Source organism: Staurois parvus, unplaced genomic scaffold, assembly GCF_062004578.1.
Source record: "Staurois parvus isolate SC_StPar_1 unplaced genomic scaffold, SC_StPar_1.0 ptg000230l, whole genome shotgun sequence".
NCBI lineage: Eukaryota > Metazoa > Chordata > Amphibia > Anura > Ranidae > Staurois > Staurois parvus.
The window spans coordinates 2,355,506-2,376,292 of record NW_028318026.1 but is presented as its reverse complement, the minus strand read 5'-3'; the positions used below and the strand labels follow the sequence as shown (position 1 = coordinate 2,376,292).

Here is a 20,787-nt window from a genome sequence, read left to right as displayed (position 1 = left end):
GACCAAGACCAGCTTGAAACACCAAGTCGGGGATGGGATTTCCGACACCAGCGCATCGACCCGATCGCGACAGTACCAAACACCATTCGACTGTCGCACTCCAGCACCACCTAACCATTTCCTGCATTTTCCTGGCCTTCTGCCTAAACCACAAATATGATTTTTAGTGCCGATGTAGCCTACAGAATGCGCTAACAGAAGGGAGAATGTTCATCTCTCTGCAACTAATATTTTAGCTTTTATGAGAGATGAAACATACCCCTTTTGATGTATGGATATACTCCTTTTAGAGCTTCCAATGTCAGGCGGACAACCTGTCTGGGGCCACTTCCTCCAAACCGGTTTCACCAGAAGTTGACAATCATATTAACACAAAGGTGTCACATCCCGGAAGCCGGCTTTTCAGCCTAATTGATGCTAATTGATGACCACTGTCCTCATTTCCCCAATGACAAGGACTGAATACACATCCTTAAAATGACATTCAAAGCAAAGTAACAGTATCTATGTAAAGGCCATTTCTCCCCAAAACTCCTGACACAAATCTTGCCAGCACTTCCTCTTTGCTCCTGACTCTGTCACAGCCAACAACAAAACTCAGTGTTTCTTGGAATGGGGAGCATGTGACCTCCTCCCATGGCACAGGCATTTGCACATGGACTGGGGAATTGATATTACCATTCTCATTAGTGCCCAACATGAGCTGGAGATCTCAGCTGGGGATCTTAGTGTCAGCTGCAGTGGAGGCAGGAGTAGCGGGAGAGAGCTGGCAAACTGAGTTTCGGGGGTTCAGGGGGCTTTGCAAAAACATGATCATGTTGCCCTAAATGGACAAGGTAACAGTGTCTCTTTAAGACTACTAGAAAAGGTCCAGTGCTGAATGAATGTTTATGGTGGAGTGGTGGATAGTCAACACAAGACCATTGAAGGATGCCTGATTAACTTTGAAGTCTATTCACGTATGGTGGGGCACCACAGTGGTTTAGAGGTAAGTGTTTGAAGGGATGGGGTCCTGGGTTTAATTTTTAGCCAGCACCCTGTGTGCATGGTGCGCTGTTTTCCATGTTTGAATGGGTCTCCTCTGAGTACTCTGGTTACCTCCCACACTCCCAAGACATGCTGGAAGGTTGACTGGCTCCTGTGTAAATTGTCCCTTGTGTGTACAAATTGGTTGTGTACATGTGTTATCGCATTCTGCATGACAGTCCCAAGCCCAAGCAATCGGGGATGGGTGAGGAAAGACCTGGTGATATTGTAAAAAAATTCACAAAGGAAATTTTATGGAAAAAAGGCTTTCAAGCCTCAGACATCATACTCACATATAAACAAATACATATGGGTTGATTTACCAAAGGCAAATAGGCTGTTCACTTTGCAAGAGAATGTTCCCTTAGCTTCATAAATGTGGCAAAAATCCAATCCAGTGCAAGAAAATAAAAGATTGGATGGTGGAAGACAGCAGAGCTTTGCCCCATTCATTAAGCCAAGGGAACATTCCCTTGTAAAGTGAGCAGCCTATTTGTCTTTAGTAAATCACCTCCATAGTGTACTTATAGACACTCAAGTGTGGTATGGTAAGGAAAATCTACCAGGCCATAAATTGCCCCAATCGCCATTTATCAGGTTTCTTTTTGTTCTGTTGTTTCAGAATTCCTCTTCCTCAGGCCCCAGCAATGGATGTTCTGCAGGAGGTCATGGTGGAAGCCTTCAGTGTTGCATTGGTTGGATATGCAGTTTCCATATTCCTTGCTTACAATTCAGCCAGAAGGTTCAAATACCCTGTTTCTGAAAACCAGGTAAAGTCAAAGTAACCTAATCTTTGTCTTGGAAATTGCTTTCACATGAATTTTCATCTCAAACATACCTATAACCAGTAATCTGATTTTTAGATCCACTACAGCTCAACCATTTCCAATCTGACTTTTCTACAATATGGCTCATAATGCCCACATATTTATATTACATTAAATTTCAAAAGGATACTGTTAATCATATATGAAAATGTAAAATATAGTATACCCAAAAGATGGCCTATTATATATGCATGCCAGTTTAAAGAAACATTTGGATTAACTGGAGTATTTGTTATACTGATATCTTTATACCTATTGTTAAATATTTGATGATTTCCTGCAGTGAAGTATCATTCTTGTATGTTACAGGAGCTTTTTGCCCATGGACTCAGCAATATCATTCCATCTTTTGTCTTCTGCATACCAAATGCAGGAGCTCCAGCTCGGACATTCCTCCTATATAGCCGTGGTGCACAGACACAGGTCAGCACTCATAGGAATTTCAATTAACATATACTGTGTGTATGTATATATGTATAAAACACACTTTAGTTAAATAATGTCTTTAAATATTTTTAATTTGAGCTTGTATAACTGTTTAATATCCATAATTAAACTGAGTTTCTATACACTAAATGATCATTAGGGCCCATTCGTACCTATGCATGTGTGCTTTTAATACCCATTAATGTGAATTTACCATCACCAGTATGATGATGTTTACTATTAATCCAAACACAAGATCCTTGCTGTGTAAATCTGTGGACAGATAACACAGTTCTTCACATGTTCACCTTTGTACCGCTTTACCTCCGATGGCGTCTTTGTTTCTCAGGTCCCCGTTCCTGTACCCATGACTCTGCGAAAAGCACCACGCACTCTGAGACACCTGCCTGGGTGGGAATATTTATTGTGGATGTATATGTAGTTCCCCAGTAGCAAAAGAGATATGAATAACAGTAAAGACACAGCAAATAGTTAAACAATTGCAAGAAATATATGGCAATGGGTGAACAGCAGCAAGAAATATAGTGTGGAACAAACAACTGGCTTAAAGACCAACCCCTTCTCAACCCTATACAACGTCAATCCTAACTAAGGAGAGTTACACCACCATCACAGTTCAGCAGTGTACAATATACCCTCTCTCTACTCCTGGCCAGCTCGTTGGGGCCCAAAGCTTATGTCGGAGCACTCAGGATAATGTCCCCTAAAGCACTGATAAAAGCATTGGCTTTGTAATACTTGCAGGCAACACTGTTCTTTGTTAAAGTGTAGTGGGGTTTGGCTAGTGGCCTCTCACCTACTCCTGTGGTAGCAGGTGACCTCCCTCTGTTTACTGTGAGCAGCACAACTGGTCAGTGTCCGCAGCATCCTTCTACTTAATTAGGCAGCGGTCTCTGTCAGCATCTGTGTCACTCACTTGTGTTCCATTGCTCCTCCTCCTGTGGTGATGAGTGGTCTGCTGGCAGCCTGAAACAGTCTCAGTCCCTCCAAACCACCTCCACACTCCTCTGTATTCTGATATTTGACTGGAGCTTAGTGATTATTTCATTAAATTTTTTAAATTTTCATTATTTTATGACCTTACATGTACACTTTGTTTGATCTCTAGGTTGCCTGTTTGGTATCATGCTTCCTTGTCCTCTTGGTCATATATTTCATAGTACCTTTTTTATACTGGCTACCAATGGTAAGTAAAAATGTTGTTTAAAGTGTAACTCCCCTCTAGGTGATCTATACAGATAACAAGGATTTTAGCAAACATTGTTACAGTTACAACATTTTAACCAAAGAAGCAGGAAATTGTATTTCTATGGTATGCAGTGAAGGAAATACGTATTTGATCCCCTGCTGATTTTGAATGTTTGTCCACTCACAAAGAAATGATCAGTCTAAAAATCAAATGGTAGGTGTATTGTAACACTGAGAGACAGAATAGCAACACAAAATTCAAAAGAAATGCATGTCTAACAAATTATGCACTGATGTGCATGTTCATGAGGGAAATAAGTATTTGATCCACTATCAATCAGCAGGATTTCTGGCTACCAGGTGTCTTTCATACAGGTAACAAGCTGAGATTAGAAGCAGTCTCTTAAAGGGAGTGCTGCTAATCTCATTTTGTTACCTGTATAAAAGACACCTGTCCACAGAAGCAATCAAACAATCAGATTCCAAACTCTCCACCATGGCAAAGACCAGAGAGTTGTCCAAGAATGTCAGGGACAAGATTGTAGACCTACACAAGGATGGACTGGACTACCAAACTATCGCCAAGTAGCTTGGTGAGAAGGTGATAACAGTTGGTGCATTCATTCGCAAATGAAAGAAACACAAAACCACTGTCAGTCTCCCTAGGTCTGGTGCACCATGCAAGATCTCATCTCGTGGAGTGATCATGAGAACAGTGAGGAATCATCCCAGAACTACACATGAGGATCTTGTCAATGATCTCCAGGCAGCTGGGACCACAATCATCAAGAAAACAATTGATAACACACTACGCCGACAAGGATTGAAATCCTGCAGTGCCCACAAGGTCCCTCTGTTCAAGAAAGCACATATCTAGGCCCATTTGAAGTTTGCCACTGAACATCTGAATGATGCAGAGGACTGGTTGAAAGTGTTGTGGTCAGATGAGACCAAAATTGAGCTTTTTGGCATCAACTCAACTCGCCTTGTTTGGGAGGAGGAGGAATGCTGCCTATGACCCCAAAAACACCATCCCAACTGTCAAACATGGTGGTGGAAACATTCTGCTTTGGGGGTGTTTTTCTAAGGGGACAGGACAACTGCACCGCATCAAAGGGACGATGGACAGGGCAATGTACTGTCAAATCTTGGGTGAGAACCTTCTTCCCTCAGCCAGGGCATAGAAAATGGGTCGTGGATGGGTGTTCAAGCATGACAATGACCCAAAACACACGGCCAAGGCAACAAAGGAGTGGCTCAAGAAGCACATTATGATCCTGGAGTGGCCTAGCCAGTCTCCAGACAGGTTGTTGAACCTATATCATGTTTTTATTGTTTTATGGATTCTTGTTTAGGGGATTTGTTCTCCCAGAAGTCCATTCTATACTTATCTATATATCTTAGATCAAAATATTTTGAAGCACCACTCTTGCAAGGGCCACTGGATTTGTTTGGTCCCCCCTATGCTCTGCACAGCCAGGCAACATGCATTTTCTACACAGGGGCGGACTGACAACTCATGGGGCTCCCAGGCAATAGGGGATCATGGGGCCCCTGTGTCCTTTTCCAAACTCAAAAATGCCTATGAAAAAGGTACCAGAGACATCTCATGGGACCCCCTAGTGACCCCGGGCCCTCGGGCAGTGCCTGAGTTTCCAAATGGTCAGTCCGCCCCTTTTTCTACACTAGTACCTTCAGATTTAGTAAAACAGTTTTGAGTTGGTTTTTATTTGTTTTTATTAAGAGGTTAATAACTTAGATGGGATCTAGGGGTATTTGGGATGCCTGGGGAACTGTAGAACTGGATGACAAACTTCCTAGCAACTATGTACAAAAATGTGGACTAGCAAAAACATAGCACTGTCCCCTTAAGGAGAGATGTACTCCCTTTTTGGTGTACCTCCTCAGACCCCGGATGGATTCTCCTCTTCCACCAATAAACCTCGCCGGCATCCACTCTGATCCTGTACGCCAAAAACAGACATATGGGATCTGTTCCCCATCCGTCCAGCAGATCAGATGGCATTTGGGTGGAAATGGACAGGTGGACCGTTTCCATCCGACCATCCCATTGAAATCAGCAGGCAGTGTCTGTGTTCACGGACAGAGACATCCGCTTGCTCAGCGGGGATGAGCGGAGAGATCTCGCATTGAGCAGGCGGATCACACTGACGGATCCACCTTGTGTGAAAGGGGCCTTTGTTTTAGATATACGTTAACCCAACACGTGTATTTTTGTGCTCCTGTTGCAGTGTGTATTGGCAAGTGTCATTATTGTTGGATTGAAAGGGATGCTTAGACAGTTCCTAGATTTGAAGAAATACTGGAATGTTGATAAATTTGATTGGGTAAGTACTGAGCTGATTTTTGAGACTTCTTAATAAATCAAATATGATGGACATGAATATTTATGAAGCCTGTAATAGTCCCACCAAGATAGACACAGAAACTGTAAGTGAAATAGTGATGCAGCATTATATTAATAAAGCCATATATTGCATCAGAGACACATATTGCAGCAAATGTTTGATGACACAGCTGTGGTTCGACCTGTGGGATGGCTGTCCTGCTATCAGTGTTGAGGCTAAAGCATTGTTGAGTGTGGTCAAGGAATAGCAGCTGAAGGAACTAGGCCACAACTCATGGTAACTATATGCAATGTCCAAAACTGTGTGCTGGAAACTAGCAAATATGGAGCAAGTGCCAGTGTTCCTCTATTTTGGTAGTGCTTGTGACTCTCTCATCCGAGAGATGGCATCTAGCGAATTCTGGTGGTCTTTCTCTTTCCTCTCATGGGAGTCTCTGTGCCTTCTCTGGTCCCGTCTGCAGCACTCCTTCCGGTCACCTGATGACAGAATAGCTCTCTGGATCAAGTGGCAAGGTCAGCAGTCAGCAGATTCTCCTTGCTTCCCCTCTCTCTCTTCCCACTGCCTGGTCCTGTCCTCTGGCAATCAGTACACTCCTCTCTCTAGATCTCTCTTTTCTCACTTCTTATCCAGTCTCCTGGGCTTTGATATATATATATCCCCACACCCACATGGCAGCTCTTCTGGGAAATGTAGTTTCTAACTGCACTGCTCCTTAGCAAAGTCCTGGGATTTAGCATACAAGTTCAACATGTGAATACCACAGCTCTGCAAGACACTGCCATCGAGTTCAACATCCTGCATCAGACATTTATAGCAGGGTGTTACATGAGCATTGATGGAAGAATTGTGCCGTTTATGAGGATAAGTAACAAACAATTCCACCTATCAGGATGGTGGAATATTTCAAAGACCGATCTTGACTCACTGGTTTGGAATCTTTAAAAGTCACATACTACCTATGGGTGTAGTTATAACACGCTGCATAACAATATTATTGCATTGATTTAAAATGGAAAATACCAAATTTGGCCATCAGATGGTGTTAAGTATCATAGGAATGTCCTATGATAATTAGCGCCATCTAGTAGCCAAATGCAATATTTTCAGCTTTAAATCAATGAAATCATTGAATCAGCACAGGAAGAGGCATATTAACAGAACAAATGTACATGTACTTTCTCTGGACGAATTTCTTTGCATTTTCTAATAAATACACCCCTATCTGTTGTTTCCTAATTTTCTTTACTGAATGTTTCTATTCCAACAGGTAATATGGATTTGCACCTATGTAGTAACAATCTGCTTTGCTGCAAATATTGGTTTGCTGTTTGGAGTTGTCTTTAATATTGCAGTAGGAGCATATCGATTAACCAAGTAAGGTTATTTTCTTTCTATTTTGTTATTTTATGAATTGTCTTTTTTTTAACATCTTAGTTACCAGCATATAGTATTATGTCAGGAGCTCTTGAGATATATGAGTGTTTGCAGGTTCTCTGCAATCTCTAGTGTGATACACCCACAATGCTCATGGTAGCTGTTGAATACTAAATGTGAAAATGTTTGAAGCTGCTATTTTTTTCATGCCCATAGATGGTTTCATCCTTCCTGCTGCAATACAGCATGTCTACCGATACATGGTTTGTGTGTGTTTCCTAAAAACCTTTAAAAAAACAATAAACACCATGTGATTTACATTTATGTACATTTATATTCTTGCCAAAAAACAGGACTTTGTAAACAATAATTTTTGGTAATGCAGATATGTGCCCTAGTATTATTTTTAGAGCAGGAATTTTAATCACAGGTTCATTTATTATACTTAAATAAAATAAATATGTAGATTTGGAGAATATCTAGCTGCCATAGTAAATCCCTCTTAATTCACTAATAAATAAACAGTAATTGGTCTCCAGAGAGTTTAGGATTAACTAGCTACACATCAATAATACTATAGTATATAATGATAAAACAACTTTGTTTTTTTAATTCTTTTTTATTACAATAATGAAAGACATACAAGGGTATATATAGCAAGATAAATGTAACACAGTCATGATAAAGTAGTGCATTTTGTGAAAACCAGAATAACAGGTTGGAGATATAGGAGAGAGTATTGCATGTTAGGTTTACATGAAACAAAACTGAAATACCATAAAAAAAACCAAACAACAAAAACAAAAATCAACTGAACTATGAACAGCCAGGGCTCTAAGAAATGTATTATTGTTTATTTCAGGTACTTATGTAGCGCCCTCAATTTACGCAACGCTTTACATATATATTGTATATTCACTTCAGTCCCTAACCCTCAAGGGATGTACAATCTAAGGTCCCTAACTTACATTCATACATACAAATACTAGGGCCAATTTAGACAGGAGCCAATTCACCTACCAGCATGTCTTTGGGAGTGTGAGAGGAAACCGGGGTACTTGGAGGAAACCCACGCAGGCACAGGGAGAACATGCAAACTGAAATAAGCAAGGCATCTTATAGCAATAAAGCATTTTTAAATATTACACCCACCATCTTAGTCTTCTGTCTTCTTTTAATGTGTGTTTGAGTATAGAGTGTATAAAGAACTGTAGCTAAGAGGTAGGCATGGGAATATCCTAAATAGAGCTCAATGGGATTCACATATGTTGGTGGTGCCAACCTGGAGTTCTTTCACCCCTATTGTGTTGTGTGCTACTAGTCCTTCTTGTGTGTTCCACTAGATCACGGGTGTCAAACTGATTGCCCTCCAGCTGTTGCCAAACTACAAGTCCCATGAGGAATTGCAAAATTGACAGTTACAAGCATGACTCCCAAATTTAAAGGCATGATGGGACTTGTAGTTTTGCAGCAGCTGGAGGACCTCCAGTTTGACACCCCTGCACTAGATGTTGGTGTTTAAAGGATGGAAGTTGTCTGTCCCTTCTTCCGGTGCCCATAGAGGAATGTATGGTGCATGTCTAATGGCGTTTTACTTGGTGGTCTCTGGCTTCAGGAAGTATCCCTGGGCATTTTTGCTGCTTTTCCTTACTGTGTGATAGGTGCATAGTGCGGCCTGTGTTCAGGCTGTGGGGAGTGTGCAAGTGTTGCATGTTTTCAGGACGCAGGCGCATGCGGCACTTGTAACATCACAGGAGGGGTCCGGGAAACAATTTTAAATGTAAGAGACAGCCAGCATGTGCTGCAGTCCTTACTGTGGAGCACCTTATATCATGAGGCACAGGGCAGTTTTGCACTTTTAGGTACACGTAAATACACCTGTGGAGGAAAGGGCACTGGTAGTTGTGGGTCGAAGTATCCCGTGGTATCTTGAACTTGTTTTGTTGTTCAAGTCTCCTCTCAGCTGATTGAGACTGCCTGTTTTTCTGGTACAGGTACCGGGTGTATTTCTCAGCAAGCTAAAGTCTTCCAAAAAGCAGGGGGTTGGGAGCACAGCAGGGTAAGGAGCATAGGCACTGCATCAGGTCTTGAGGACACTGGATGTAGTCCCGCTGGTTTAATTTTTCCCTGACAGGCTAGGGGTGAGCCCTTGTCTGGTTGTGTTGCTACTGCAGGGACATTATTATCAACATCATCATCATATTTGTTTATTATGAAGGAGGTTTTGTCAACCTTAGCTGACTCACGCTGAGATGTTGCCTCTATATGGCATGGCAGTAAGAAGCGTAGGTGATCCCCTTCCCCAGTATTCTCTCCTGTTATAGAAGAGGACTGGGTGGACGTGGATGATGAGTTAGATGAGGTGGAACTTGAAGAGTGACAGATGGTAAATACCTCATTGGGGGAGTCTGATTCTGAGGAGGTTCAGATTCATGGTGTATCTCCGGCTCAGAGAGCCCTGGTGAATTCTCTATCAAAATAAATTTCACACTGATTTAAACTTGCCACTTATTGAGGTTTCTTCTCCAGAGTGTCCATGTCTGGGTTCTTGGCGGCTGTTGTGAAGTTCCCATTCTTTTCCCTTACACTTTCATTAGAGGTGGTAGTATTTGTGGAATGGTCTCACCCTGATAGGGTGTTGTTCCAACTAAAAGGTTCACGCAGGAGGAAAAAATTCACTAGGAGATGGAATATACCTGGCTCCAGCTCTCCTGCCTAGGTCTTGACCTCCTGTGGTGCAGGTGATGCCTGCTCAGTGTGCACGTGTGCCTCCCCTCTGTCCCAGGTTTTTCAGACAGAGAATGTACACCCTTCCCGGTAGGACAACTGCCAGAGTCTTAAGGGCTGAGCCAAGTGGCTAGGTATACATAATTCTGCAGACACTGAGGGTGATCCTGGTGAGGATTACATAAGGCTCTCTGTGTTGCAGTAAATATCTTGTAGGATTCCATTCAGCAGATGTTGTGTCTGGGACTTTGTCTGTCCATATGCGCAGGATTTTTGGCTAAAGAATTGATCTGCAAAGTTACCCTGCAAGAAGTTATTGGCAGTTTTTTTTTCCTTTTTTTTCCTTCCATGTGGAATGTCTAATTGTGACAGACTTGGTCAGTATATCCAAAAGATTTTGGGAGGTAAGACTTTTCTTTATATAAAGGCTTGAGGCAGGGATGGTTTGATGAAAAGGAAGCCATCCTTTTGGAGATGCCAAACAATTATTTATTTGCCGAGTGTTGCACAATCAATGACATCCTTTGAAGAGTTTAATCTCCATTTCACTTTTTCTATCCAAGGGGGAGAGCTCCGTCCTAAAGGAACTGAATTACAGGTTACAGACATGACAGCACTATATGTTGCTGTTTGCTAAACAGTCCATGACTATTTAATGAAGGTATTCTTTAAGGATCTGAGGATTAGAAGGATCTTCTGATTAGAGGAGGACTGTAGTTGAAAGATCTATGACTTGAATATGTTATATTTGGTAAGAGTATATGGGCATGTGGGAGAGAAGAATAAACACGGCATTGGGTGTTGGGTGACACGTAATCACTTACATTTGTAAATTGTGATAGAGAATAAATGAAAGAAGGAGACGACACAGTGGTTGTTTTGGGATTAAGCTTTATTTGACCCACATTCACTAGGAGTCAAAGAATATGAGTGGAGAGCCAGCAGACAAGGGATCTATAGAAGTTGGAGTGGCGGTCTATGGGACTTTTATGTTCTATGTAAAAGGTCTGCATGGTGAGAGAGAGTCATCTTAGGAGAAGAGGAGGAGGGATTCATATATTCACGCATAGATTGAAGGACTTGATCAACTTTATTATCTGTTGAGAGCATAAGAAGAACTGAAGGAAGTTACCAGCATAGGAGATTTTATGTGACTGTGGAAGGAAATTATAAATTGCAGCACTGGACTTTAATATATATACATTTCGCCTTTCCGGGGGGGAGGATTGGTCTAGCAGCTTGGGGAACTTTACAATTGATTTATTTTGGTGATATTGGCTGTACGTGATTTAATGTGGATTTAATATATTATAAGAGTTTTATTTTGCCTCTCAGGAAAAGGAGTAAGTGTTTGTCTCAGAGGGCAGTGACTGCTCCTTTTTCGGGATCATCTCTCTCTGGACAGTCTTTTTTGGTGGTCACAGGCCTCTACCTCGAAAGGGAAGCCTCAGGGTCACTTTTATAAGATGACTTGGGCCCCTAAGCCAGAATAGCCAGATTCTAAATTCTCCTCTCTATAAAGGGGTGCTCCCACTTGCTTGGGTAGGGAGACAGGTGCTGGAATGTTTGGGGTATGGAAGAAGGCAGATGAGTAGGACCATTGCACCATCTCTCATGCTTACAGGTTGATGTTCCAAAAGTTTCCTCTGACACGATTTATGCATTCAAATGTCTTGGAATCCGCAAGATGTTGTTACCATTTCAAGCGAGGACTGATTATGCCAGTTCCGGAGGCCAAAAGGTTTCTCAATTTTTTTTCCTTCAAATATCTTGTCTCTTGTCCAAAAACCCAGCAGCAATGTATGGTCAACATTTGACCTTAAGGGTCTCAACAAGTTCTGCATGTTCTGGGCAGTGGTGGTGTCACTGTAGCCAAGGGAGTTCCTGGCACCAGTGGAAATAAAGGATGTTAATTTTCATGTCCCAATTTTGACCTCCTCATCATTGGAGTATCAGTAGATTCAGTTTGTGGCCATGCCTAACGCACTGTTCAAGGAGATTTTTTCCCCAGTCTTGGGTCTATTAAGACTCCAAGGGGTACCCTTTCTAGGTTACCTGGATAGACTATTGCTAGGGCAATCAATCCACTTACTGGAGCACAATGTGGAAATTGCAGTTAGACTTTGGAGAGGTTTGGTTAGGTTCTCATTCTCCAGAAGTTTTCATTGGTTCTGACCCAGAGATTAGAATATCTGGCCAATTCCAATGCCAAGGTAATGGGGTAATTTACAAGATCTGGAAGTTTATTACGTGGGAATACACATGTGACATATCTTCTGGAATGTCCATGCCAACTGCAGTATGTGGCGAGAACTACTAGGAAATTGTCCACCAGACTTGGAGAGCATATTAGGAATATCAAAAAGGGTTTCAGATATCATAGTTTATCTTATCATTTTAGAAAATTTCACAACAAGGATCCTTCTTTGTTAGGGTTTTGTGGGATTGATAGAGTTGAACCCCATTGGTGTGGGGGTGATTTGACTACGTCAGTCTCACAAAATGAAACAAAGTGGATCTTGCAGCTTAGAACGTTAACCCCTAGGGGGTTAAATGTTGATATTGACCTTAATTGTTTCTTGTCCAATTGGTAATTTAACTAGTTTTTAAATTATTTTTAAAAATATTAAATAAATTTCTTTTGTGAATTAAATCCTGATTTAATTTGTTTGTGAATTTTTTTGGTGGTCTGATAAATTTTATTTTTAATTTAATTTTTTTAAATAATATTTTATTTATATTTTATATATATATATATATATATATATATTTTTTTTTTATTCTATTATATATTGTAGTTTTTTGTATTTAGAACCATACCTTAAACTATTCATTCTGGTATACTCATAATATGGCATCATATATGTAATCCTGATGGTAATGCTATATCCCTCTGTTTTGTTTCCAAAATTGATTGTATCTCATTAGCTGGTCGTGAAGGATCCAATAGAGTATAACTGGCAGCGGTTTATACTGTCTAGTTAATGGGGAATCAATCATCCAATCGTGGGTAGGGAGGCGGATTTGTTTAGGGAGTATTTTAGGAAGCAGGAACCAGAGTTTAGTGTCTTTGATAACGCCCTGGAGGAGGGGCGAAACGTGTCGACGTAACTTTCGGTTTCCTTCGCTATGCCTTGACATCATATCCAGTGAGTGGAGCGCATGCTGGATGCTGCGCTCCAGAGCCATCTTTTGCTGTGTCTCATTCAATCTGAGCTGCCAGTATACATGCTATAGGAACTCTTCATTGGCAGACAGCGATCTCTTTGTCATGGGAAGTGACCCAAAGGTGTTTTTTTCATGTTAAGCATGTGAGTGCATATGATGCATTTGATTTTTATTAATTAAAATTTTTGACAATATTACACTATCAGTCTTTCAGTCTTTTCTTTTTTACACTTATCAATCTGTGTGGGAAATCGCTCTGTTGGAGCTTCTTCTGAGCAGTGAGAACCCCTATTGGCAGGATATGTAATATCCACAAAGCATATTTGACAATATTTGACATATTTAATTATAGAGTCCAATATATCTGGTGAGTGCAGTATATGTTGAATGTCATGGATGGTGTTAACACTCTGAAATCTCTGTATACAGCACCGTTTTGTTGATTTTGGAGCACATTGGATCTGAACATTTCTTTATTTTTTGGATTGGGACTTTCATTTTGGCACATATATTCATTTGGATATTTTTTAATTTTTAATTTGTATTATCTGTTTATATTGTTTTCATTTTCTTGCGCTGTGTTTTTTATTTCACAATTATTGTTTGATGGTTTGATAACAAAGAGCAGCAGCATTGATTAAGGGTTTAATTATTTTAAATGTTGTTTTCGGTGCAGGTTTTTTATTTATATTTGTTCTAATACTTAGTCAAGGCACAATTTTTTTTCTCCCGGCAGGGAGTTGTGTAGCTCTGAGAAATCAGTTGTCTACCCTCAGATCTGAGGTATCCCTCTGCTTGGGAATATTAGGGAAGATGGTGGCCTTATTAGAGACAGTTCAATTGGCTCAGTTTCATTCCAGGCCTGTACAGCAGAATGTTCTGTTAGCATGGAACAGAATATCTATGTTGCTGGACTCTAGGATGTTTTCTGCAGCCCACCACGTTAAGGCCTCTGGACTAATGGATGTCTCCTCTGAGGTTGGAGACAGGGAAGCTACTTCTCAATATTGTTGGGAAGGTTTTAATGACAAATGCCAGCCTGATGGGCTGGGGAGGTGTTCTGGGCCATGTTTCAGTGTGGGGAGTTTGGTCTCTACAGGCAAGGTTGTTACTCATCTATATTCTGGAGCTTCCTGCAGTCTGGTTGATACTTTGGACATTGGACAAATAAGTTAAAGGGCCTTCCAGGGAAAAGTCTGGTCATACAGTGCCACAGCGTGGCACGTATCAATTACTAGGGGAGCACCTGGAGTTGGGCTGCTCAAAAGGAGACTGGTCTCATGCTGTCCTGGGCAGAGTACCATGTTCCTGCTCTATCTGCAGTGCGCATTTCAGGAGAAGAGAACTAGCAGGCATAGTTTCTTAGCCATCAGCAGTTGTCAACAGGAGAGTGGTGTCTTTCCTCAAAGGTGTTTGAGGTACTTTGTCGATGATGGGGCAGGCCAGATGTGGATCTGTTAGTGTCTATGTACAGTGCAAAGCTGACAGGTTTATTTCCAGAACCAGGGATCCACTGGCTTTGGCATTAGACAGCCTGAGGATGCAGTGGAACCAGTTCTTTCTGATATGTTTTTTCTCCAATACAGCTTCTTCTGTGTCTGTTGCACAGGATTTGGGTGGAAGGAACACAGCAGGGGTGGATTGACAACTCATGGGGCCCCTGGGCAATAGGGGATCATGGGGCCACTGTGTCCTTGCCCAAACTCAAAAAAGCCTATGAAAAAGGTTCCAGGGGCATCTCATGGGCCCCCTACTGACCCCGGGCCCTTGGGCAGTGCCCGAGTTTCCAAATGATCAGTCCGCCACTGTTCTGGTTGCTCATTTTAAGAGCCAGGAAGACCTCTTTCAAGGACTTTGTTGTGTTGGTGTGAAGTTAGGGGAATCCACTCCTGCAAGTATGCTATTGGTTGGATCCTGTCTTTTCTCCAGTTTAGAGTAGACTTTGTGCCATCTAGGGGCAGATCTCAGCGTTGATAATTTATTTCCAGAGGCTGGTTGCTTCTCATTTGTTTCTGCGAACCTTTGTTCAAGGAGTTGAGCAGAAGGTTACTCTGGTGAAGTCACCTGTGCCATCAGGGAATCTAATTTGGTTTTGTCCATTTTGCAGGGACAACCTTTAAAACCTAGTTTTATTTTATTCAGAAGGTGGAGTTTCTGTTTGCTTCGTATTACTACGGCAGCAAGGGTGTCTTTCAGGGAGCCTCATCTGGTGCTCCGTCAGGATGAGTTAGTGTTTTGACCTCATCCGTCTTTTCTGCCATAGGTACCCTGTTTTCATTCCCAGGCATCAGTCCCCAAGAGACAGGGCCATTTACACATTGGATTTGATGTGGACTGTAAAAATGTATTTAGAATTGACTGCTGCTGTTAGGTAATCAAATTAACTTTTTATCCTTCTTGAAGGACTAAATAAGGGTTGCCTGGCTACTACTTTCCCATTGGATTCATTGACTGATTTTCCAAGTCTATGACTCAACCATTTCATTAAAAAACTGCTTTAGCCCCCATTGCCCCGCACATCTGCAGAAACGCAAATGCAAGCCCAGGGTGTGTACGCTATGTAAACCATGGTCACTCCACACGTGTTACATGTCGCAGTGAACATCAGAGTGAGAACAATCATTTTAGCACAAGAGGTCCTAGTTAAATCTACACTGATGAGCTGTAAAGTATTTTGAAGCATTAGCTATGGTGATTTTTGGGCATCATAGTTTTTGGAGACATTGCTGGTGCATGCAATGTTTGGTACCTATTTACTCGATGCAACCTCATCTTTAAATTTTACCAAAAAATGGGTATTATATTTTGTGCTTTGCACTAAAATTCATTTTATTATATTTTTCCTAAAAAATTGTGTTTCGCAAATATGTAAAATAGAAATTTGCATATATCACCTTTTTATTCTACAGGGCCTCTGCTTTATATATAATGTTCTAGGGGGGTTAAGTAATTTTATTGTCAAAACTCAGGATTTTTATGTATATGCGAAAAATAAAAAAAATGGCTCTGGAGCCGAACTGGTTGAAGGGAAGGAATCCACCGATTCGGATGATGGCTCATTCTATTAGGGGTGTAGCTGCCTCCTGAGCTATCCATCATCAGGTCTTAGTGGATAAGGTTTACAAAGTTATCAGGTCATGATTGTGCTTTGAAACATCACATTAACTAAGGATTAATATGGCCACTCTGTGTCTCGTTATATACAATAAACAATACTGTTTTTTTTTTACTTACCTGTAAAATCTATTTCTTGGAGTACGTCACAGGACACAGAGGTCCCACCACTCTGTGGGGGATGCATTGCTTGCTCCAAAACTGAAGCATTTCCTTTATGGAATGGGTTATATACTGTAGGGGAGGACTTCCTGGTGACAAGTTTTGCACAATTCGCTTTCCATGATTACAGCACAATTTATTACGCGATAATTGTGGCAGAACTGCACCGCATTTTAGGTACCATTGAAAATGAATGGTACCTGAACACGCATGGTATGATTTGTAATTTTTGCACAGCGTTTTAGTATCTCAGACAGAATTGCGGCAATTAAAAGTGCCCAGATGTGAACAGAGCCTTAGGGATGGACAACTTGTCAGACATGAGTTCTGTTCTTATTTAAACTACCGTACATCATCCACACCTTGACATACACTATATTGCCAAAAGTATTGGGACTCCTGCTTTTACATACAGACGAACTTTAATGGCATCCTAGTCTTAGTCCGTAGGGTTCAATATTGAGTTGGCCCGCCCTTTGCAGCTATAACAGCTTCAACTCTTCCGGGAAGGCTGTCCACAAGGGTTAGGAGTGTGTCTATGAGAATGTTTAACCATTCTTCCAGAAGCCCATTTGTGAGGCCAGGCACTGATGTCAGACAAAAAGGTCTGGCTCCCAGTCTCTGCTCTAATTCATCCCAAAAGTGTTCAGTCGGGTTGAGGTCAGGACTCTGTGCAGGCCAGTCAAGTTTCTCCACCCCAAACTCGTTCATCCATGTCTTTATAGACCTTGCTTTGTGTACTGGTGTGCAGTCATGTTGGAACAGGAATGGGCCATCCCCAAACTGTTCCCACAAAGTTGCTAGCATGAAATTTTCCAAAATGTCTTGGTATGCTGATGCCTTAAGAGTTCCCTTCACTGGAACTAAGGGGCCAAGCCCAACCCCTACAAAACAACCCCACACCGTAATCCCCCCCTCCACTAAACTTTACACTTGGCACAATGTAGTCAGGCAAGCACTGTTCTCCTGGCAACCGCCAAACCCAGGCACATCCATCATATTGCCAGACAGAGAAGCGTAATTTGTCACTCCAGAGATCACATTGCCACTGCTCTAGAGTCCAGTGGCGGTGTGCTTTACACCACTGCATCTGATTCTTTACACTGCACTTGGTGATGTAAGGCTTGGATGCCGCTGCTCAGCCATGAAAACCCATTCCATGCAGCTCTCTACGCACTGTGCTAATCTGCAGGCCACACAAAGTTTGGAGGTCTTTAGCTATTGACTCTGCAGAAAGTCGGCGACTTCTGCACACTGTGTGCTTCAGCATGCTCTGACCCTGCTCTGTCATTTTACGTGGCCTACTACTTCATGACTGAGTTGCTGTTGTTCCCAGTTGCTTCCACTTTGTTATAATACCAACAGTTGACCGTGGAATATTTAGTAGGGAGCTGAAGGACTGACGCTCTTCCTTATTCAGGCCCAGGCATGCCAATTCAGTACTATCTGGGTTGTCAGCAAAGTGGGTTGAGATTAGAGTTGTACCATACAGTTTGTTCAGTGAGTTCAACAAGTCAAAGTGTGACATGGTATGGGGACAGAGATGAAACATTTTCAGGTACATTTTATGTAGGAATGAGCCAATGGTAATAAAGACTACATTCCTGTATATCGAGTTGAAGAGTGTTTCATAGGCCACCTCGATGGCTGTGGCTACATTATTTTGATTTGGGAACAGCCACCAGTGGCTATATACTTATTGAGAAGCAAATTAATAGAAGTGCAGGCTGGGCAATGCCAGTCTACCTTGTGTACTTGGAAATTAAAATATAGTTAGAGATAATCTATGAGGTTTGTGTCTATCTTTCTATATTTTGCTTTAGGAATATAAACTGGAAAATTAGACAAAATACATATGGAGGAAGACCATTTAAAAAGGTTTACCCTGCTCAGTGAGTGAGTCCAGGTTGTTTTCAATCAAAATTTGTCTGTAAGTTGCAACAAGCATGTGTTTACAATATCTAGGATCAAATCAGTGTTAATAGATAAGATGTGTGACGTTCCTCAGTTTCCCTGAGGCTGGAGTAGCTAACAAATTATTGAATCAATTCTAAGACTATGTGCAGTGAATTTTTAGGGCTGGCCAGATAAATAAGCATACTATCTGCGGGGAGTGATACCTGTTCTTCCAGAGTACCAACAGTAAGTCCTAGGTTTAATGGATTCTCTCTAATCAGCTCCACTAGTGGGTCAATAGCCAATATGAATAGGAAAGGGGATAGTGGGTAACCCTGCCTTTTACCTCTCTGTATGGTAAAAGGATCTGTAACTGTGTTGTTAACTCTTATACTGGCAATTGGTTCATTATACATGTAGAGCAGACCTCTGATGGACCCACTGGTTTGCCCTAGGTTCCCTTCCCAAATAGGTGTACATCAGGCAGGCACACAACAACTCAGAAAGTCTCATAACTCATTGTCCAGGCAAGGAGTGTCTTTTATGCTTTAATGCTTGTTGAACATGGATGGGGTGTGGGGTGATCTTTGGGATACACCAAATTTTAATGCACAAAATAGCTGGAGGACACTCTTTGCCGTGACTACTCTTTTCAGGATAACTCTCCATTAAGCAATCAATAGGAGAACAGCACCACTGGGATTCCAATCAAGAGAAAAGTCCCATTTCAATAGTACTGAAGCAGGTACTCCAGGGGGTAAAGCAACAAACAGTCTCTAGGATTCCACATCCAGGTCTCTACTCATAATGTCCCTGTATTCTTGGATGCCTCCATCCAATATCAGCCAGACATGTCCTCTGTGAATCTCTAGGTCAGATCCTCAGTGAGTTCCCCTGATTTGGCTCCAATTAGTTCCAGCTTCTACAGAGATGGGACCTTGATGAACTCCTGAAACATTAGCTACACTGCCCAGAAGCACAGCAGCCCTCCATGCTGTTATCTTCTCCTCCTGGATGAGAACCCTGCTGATCCAAAGCCCCAACTAATTATGTACTTTTCAGCCACCTACTGGGCATCTTCTTCCAGGGGTTGTCAGATACCACATCCATTTTCAAGCCAAGGCACCGCCTCTTCCAGCCCTCTACTTTCTAGAATCCAATAGAAAGCAGGGGGAAGCGGTTGGACCTGCAGCCAGTGAGACCCAGAACAGCAAAAAATAATCACACACTTCAGTGATTACAGAGGAGCTAAAGAGCTAAATTTAACTGAACCTCTCTAGCAACCTATTCTAGGAGACTGCTGCATATAGTATTTTAATCCATTTTATGAAGGTGGACTAAAACCAAATTTACAAAGAGCCTTATTCATATAGTACCATTTGACAGAGCCAAATGACTTGTGTGGCTAGAAAGGCTCTGGGTCTAACAGTCATGCTGATATTTTAAATTAGTAAAAGGTCTTCTAATGTTGATATTGGTTGCACAACCAGGTATAAAACCTGTTTGGTCCGAGTTAATGAGAGTTTGGATTACTGAATTAAGTCTACCAGCCAACATTCTTGCCTAGAATTTTCACATCTGTATTAATAAGTGAAATTGGCTTGTACAAAGTTGGGGGAAGACTAGAGCAGAATTTTTGTTCACTGGTATGCCGAACCATTTATTTTTTCTGTAAACATTGATAAAGGAAAAGGTTACTTTAAGTGGCATATATTTCTTACATAATAGGATTTATTTTATAGCTGGATCAATTCAGGTCTGCAATCTTGAGCTTTTATATTGTTATTGATTTACCTAATGATTCTGCTTAATTCATCCAACAGAGCGAGGACACTTCAGCTCATACATCTAGATGAGGATTTCAGCTCAGCAAGTGAGGAGGAATATGATGTAAGAGTTCTTCTGATAACTTTATATCAACATGTATGGAATGGTTTTCAACAGAGAAGCTGCAAGGCTATTTGAATGGTTATAATTAATTTCTTCTTTCATTTCAATTGATTATAATATACCGCAATAGCCACATACAGATCAATTAACAAAAATTCCAGGAACTCCTTGTGTTTCTGTGCATAGGGTGATTTCTGATTGCCAAATGGTAGTCATGGAAACATCTGCACCCCCCTCTATGTAGAATTTTTACTGAACCCCCCTGATCTTCTGTGGCCCGGCAGAAGTGGTTTGACATGTGTTCACTTCAACTATCAACTGGTTATCAGCATAACTCTCAACTTTTGAACTTGACAGAGAGGGACAATTTGTAAAGGGGAGGAATGCCAAACCAAGGAGTGCGGTCTGTGGAGAGTGGGCATGACCATATGGGTGTGGTTGAAAGTACGTTAGTAAACCCAAAGGCTCTTGCAGAGAATACAGTGAAAAACAACACACAGCAAACTCATTGGACACTGATTTTTCTGCTGAGTACTGTGATACCTGTTCAGCCTAGAGTACACAACACATCAACTGCAGGGATCATGAGAATTCAGGGG

General features: G+C 41.5%; 1 protein-coding gene across 1 annotated transcript in view; it reads left to right on the top strand.

Annotated features, from left to right (window-relative positions):
* SLC26A7 (solute carrier family 26 member 7) overlaps positions 1 to 20,787 on the top strand; it is a 71,008-nt gene that overhangs the window by 27,661 nt on the left and 22,560 nt on the right. Inside the window, exons 7-12 of the mRNA XM_089679730.1 lie at positions 1,649 to 1,796; positions 2,163 to 2,276; positions 3,409 to 3,486; positions 5,741 to 5,836; positions 7,125 to 7,231; positions 20,122 to 20,188. Of these exons, the coding sequence (XP_089535856.1) occupies positions 1,649 to 1,796; positions 2,163 to 2,276; positions 3,409 to 3,486; positions 5,741 to 5,836; positions 7,125 to 7,231; positions 20,122 to 20,188 (610 nt within the window). The remainder of the gene's footprint in view (positions 1 to 1,648; positions 1,797 to 2,162; positions 2,277 to 3,408; positions 3,487 to 5,740; positions 5,837 to 7,124; positions 7,232 to 20,121; positions 20,189 to 20,787) is intronic.